The sequence below is a fragment of the Glycine max genome, chromosome 8 (assembly GCF_000004515.6).
Source record: "Glycine max cultivar Williams 82 chromosome 8, Glycine_max_v4.0, whole genome shotgun sequence".
In the NCBI taxonomy this organism is placed as follows: domain Eukaryota; kingdom Viridiplantae; phylum Streptophyta; class Magnoliopsida; order Fabales; family Fabaceae; genus Glycine; species Glycine max.
Window position 1 is genome coordinate 39794946 of NC_038244.2, and position 4269 is coordinate 39799214.

The 4269-nt window shown below is 37.2% G+C and overlaps 1 protein-coding gene across 1 annotated transcript; it reads left to right on the plus strand.

Moving 5' to 3' along the window:
* The first annotated feature begins 342 nt into the window (after window positions 1-342).
* On the plus strand, window positions 343-3658 carry LOC100499950 (protein LSM12 homolog). Its single transcript, XM_003531979.5, has 4 exons — window positions 343-794; window positions 914-994; window positions 2486-2609; window positions 3227-3658. The coding sequence occupies exons 1-4, from the start codon at window positions 490-492 to the stop codon at window positions 3275-3277; spliced, it is 561 nt and encodes a 186-aa protein (XP_003532027.1). The 5' UTR covers window positions 343-489; the 3' UTR covers window positions 3278-3658.
* The last annotated feature ends 611 nt before the right edge of the window (window positions 3659-4269 follow it).

Genomic DNA, 4269 nt, shown 5'->3' on the forward strand with positions numbered 1-4269 from the left:
AGGTAGGCTATTTTATTAACGGTGACGGACTCGGAAGTTAACAAGTATATTTGTCACATTTTTTACACATTCAGGGATGCATTTGTCAGCTAATTACATATTGAGGGACAAAAATGACTATTAACCCAAATAAATTATAAAATTTAGGAACTAATTTATCATTAAAGTTTTTGTAAAATCAATATGTTGCACGTATTGCATTATTCAAAATTAAATTTGAATTTTTATCATTAGAATTAATCTGTCACCAGTTATAAGAAAAAAAGAAGAAGTTGATAAGCCCAATCAAGACACCGAATTGGAGTTCTTATGAAAACGAGCCCAAATCACAATCTCAAAAACGGTCCACACAACAAGGGCATCATCAAAAGCCCCAGACAAGAACATTGTGTGCAGAAAGAGCCGAGTTAAGAAGAGTCTTTGGTGGAGGGAAGAAGGGTTGAAGCACCTTGCACTGCAAAAGAAAAAAACAAGAAGAAAAACACAGCAATGGAGGGTGGGAACAACAGCAGCATCAACAGCAACCCTGAGGAGTTGGCGGTGGGGTGCTTGCTTTCGATCAGGACAACGTTGGGCGACGAATTCGAAGGCCAGGTCGTGACCTTCGATCGCCCCTCCAACATCCTCGTACTCCAGGAGCCTTCCAAACCTAGCCCTCGTCGAAACCTTAGGTTGCTCAAAGCCAATTACATCAAAGACTTCACCTTTCTTGGCCATGCCCAAGACCCTCTTGATCCCAACACCTGCTTCCTTGACCTCACCGCTCTCCAACAAAGGGAAGATGTTGCTGTCAGGTGTTCATTCACTTTCACTTTCCCAACTTTATGCTTTTTTTTTTTGTTTTAACAATTGTTTTTTATATGAAATTAATGTGTGATTTCAAAATGGTTTTTTTTTTTCGGGTTGTTTGTAGACAAGCGGAGGCTGATGCTGAGAGGATTGGGGTTGGTGTTACCAGCGAGGCACAGAGCATCTTTGATGCTTTGTCCAAAACGTAAGTGCTGATTGATTGAGTTAAATATTGCTGTGAATTGAACCACAATAGTGTGGATCAGGATTATTTCTTTTACTTTACCTAGTGTAGAGTAAGAATACATTGATTTTTAGGCAAATGCTAACTAGTTCCCTAAGGATACCGGTTAAAGAAGTAAAAGGGGGATTTGTTTTTATTAGGATGTGTAAAAATTGCATTCTCGTGTGATTTTCAATGAAACTCTTTTTAGGGCACTGGCTAGCAAAACCCTAGTTTTTAAAACTAATGGATTTCAAAACATGATGTATATAGAATAAGATAACAATTAATAGAAAATGTGAAAATATGTATGATAAAAGAAATTAATAGGGCTGTGCCCTTCCTATTTACCAAAAAGAAAAAGAAAGCAATTAATAAACTCGCATCTCGTGCCTTGCCAGGATGGATAGGTTTAATTGAGTAGGGAAATAAAAATGGTCAAACTGTGAGAAAAGGGGGAAATCCCCAAATTTAACCGAAACAGTCATTTTGTTTTCAAAAACAATGATCTAGCAAATACATAATGTGAACTTAGCCATATCCCAAGCCAATATAGTCTAGTACGTGGTTACTGATGACATGCGTTGGTGCAGAGTGGCCTTGGGTGGCTGCAAAATTAGCAAAGATGTGCGTATTTGAATAGTGGTCGGTTGCAGGGCTTTAGTGAGGCATATTGAAAACTATAGGCGTCGATGGCGTGCTATGACAGTGTGGTAGGGCAGGGTGTCCCTAGGTTGCTATCGGATTCAAATGGTGAAGTGGTTTTCAAAGCATCTTTTCATGGCTATCTCAGCACTACCATTATATAGGATTCAGAAACCCATTTTTTACCACTAAAACAATGTTGTTTAGGGTATTTTGGGTAAAATCATTATTTCTCTCCCTTTCTCTAATGCATTTTTGCTTCATAAACATACAGTGCATTTGGATCTGCACTTTTGACCCACGTTCCATTCCATATTTTTTTCAAGTCAAATTGCCTGTGGATGTAGAGGCTACTGAGAGCTGCGTTTCATGTGACGTGGTTTCTCGTGTCTGAAAATTATGCACATAATAGGATTTGAAGACCTTCTTGACCATTCCACAAAAGTTACCTCTATTTCGTGCATTTTTTAAAAAATGGGGATCACTTAATACCACTAGTTGCACTCTTTAGGTATTTGGATCAATTTTTGGTGCTTGCTTCAGAGTATTAAAATTCCCATTCCCCACATGTCTTAAGGGTGCCTCTTTGCCTTAGGATCTTCATCTTTCTAGCTATTCAATATTTTTCTCAGTAAATTAATTTTCACTAGTTGCACTTTTTAGGTATTTGGATCAATTTTTGGTGCTTGCCTCAAACTATTAAAATTCCCACTCCCCACATGCCTTAAGGGTGCTTCGTTGCCGTAGAATCTTCATCTTTCTAGCTTTTCAATATTTTTCTCAGTAGATTAATTTTCTTTTTAACTGATGACATTTGCATGTACCCAGGCTTCCAGTCCGCTGGGACAAGACAGTCATAGTTGTGATGAATGAGGTGCGTGTCAGCAGTCCATATCACTCTGAATCTGTTGTTGGAGGTACTCCTGCTGCAAATGATCGGGTGAAGAAAGTGGTAAATATCTTTCTTTTGCTATTTGTTATGTTGTGTCTAAATGTTTGTATTAATGGCATGTCAAATATCATCTAGATTGGTATGACATTATGTGCACTAGAGTTGCTTGTCCATAGGGCTTTAAGATTTCTTTTTATTAAAAATGACATTAGCAAAAACCAAATGAAAACTTAATCAAAAGAACTTGGTTTTCCTTTAAAGTTAATTACACATATTTTTCTTTAAGAAGCTTTTTTAAGTAGTGCACTAGTGCTACAACCATTAATTTGAAATGGCCTAGTGATGAGGGGTTTGGGTAGTTTGTAGGTGCCAGGTGGTTATAGGTTCAAATCTCAATACATGATTTTTGACTGCAGTTGAGGTTGAATTTGCATTTTGATCAGAAAAATTGCTAGAAATTGAGGGCAAATGTAGCCCGATAAGGTCGCAATTCTAGTTGCACACTGCAGTTTAAATTCATTGAGTCAACTTTCAGTGATTTCTTATGTCTGTTTAGGGAAAATAATGCAATTTATTTACCCTGATAGTCTTTTCAAAATAAAACCTTTTCTGTGATGCAAAAACTTTTGTTAGCTAGTACATGGTTGACATTGATTTTTCATTTTTCTTGTTTGTAGCTTGAGTTTGAGAGGAAGAGGTTGCAACTTCGCAGTTCTGGTGGTCAGTAAAGTTTTGCATTCACATCCTTTTATGGTCATGAAGCACCTCCAAGGAGGAAGTGTGATGGGTATGTTGCTTTTAACAAAACCCTAAAGAGGGTTTTCCAAGGCATATTTCTGACTTCAGATATCTTTTGATTATCTGCTGTCTTGAGCTCTCAAGTTCTGTCTTGCTTATGGAGTTCATTTGAGGTACTTCCTCCGGATTCTTCATAAAAGTGAATGCTGAACCATATGATTGATCTATTTCACTTGGAACCCAAATAGGTGACTGGGTTTATATAATTTGTTGGTTTGCTATTGGGAAGTTTAACCAATTACAAAGAGCTAACATGAAGTCAAACTGACTCTAATTTGTTCCTTATATAATAATGCAAATGCTTTGGATAAGTCAAGCTAACATTCCTGCCGGAAGCTTTCTTGTTTTGTTTATTTGTTATTTCTAAAAATTTGTGGTATAATTGATTTGTTTTATTAGGCTGTCCCCTCTTTTATAAGGCTTCAGTATTGTTGTTTTTTGAAAATTAGTCCTCTTTGGATAGATCTCTTGTAATATTTGATTGCATTTTGGGGCGAAAGGGGAAAGCATGGCAGAGACAAGACTTGAGAAGTACTTTTTTTGGGGGGGGGGGGGGATATGGGTAGTATGCTCGAGATAGTGCTCTAGTAGAGATGAATGAAATAACAAATACATCTGAGTTCTTGACTTCTTTTACTGCACCATTCTTTGTCTTGTTCTGAATTTGTCCTCTACATCTGGATTTGGAGGTTCCAGTCTTCATCTTTACCGTCTCTAAATTGTTGTCATTCTCTGTGTTCAAGTCTGATTAGGAGGCTTAGTCATTGTCTTTTATGCTAGGGTCTATTCTGAAGGTTCTGGCTGTTTCTCATCTTTGTCCTTTGTTACAGATATTAGTTGAATTGGTTATTAGATAATTGGTTATAGTTTGTTGAAGTTGTTAGTTTATACTTGATAGGTGCTGATTCTCTACTTTTATGCA

What these genes read in the sequence shown, in the direction of transcription:
- LOC100499950 (XM_003531979.5), top strand. Translation starts at nt 490, where the DNA reads ATGGAGGGTGGGAACAACAGCAGCATCAACAGCAACCCTGAGGAGTTG. An exon ending in AGGGAAGATGTTGCTGTCAG is followed by an intron (nt 795 to 913) that starts GTGTTCATTCAC and finishes GGTTGTTTGTAG; the next exon opens with ACAAGCGGAGGCTGATGCTG. An exon ending in TTTGATGCTTTGTCCAAAAC is followed by an intron (nt 995 to 2,485) that starts GTAAGTGCTGAT and finishes GCATGTACCCAG; the next exon opens with GCTTCCAGTCCGCTGGGACA.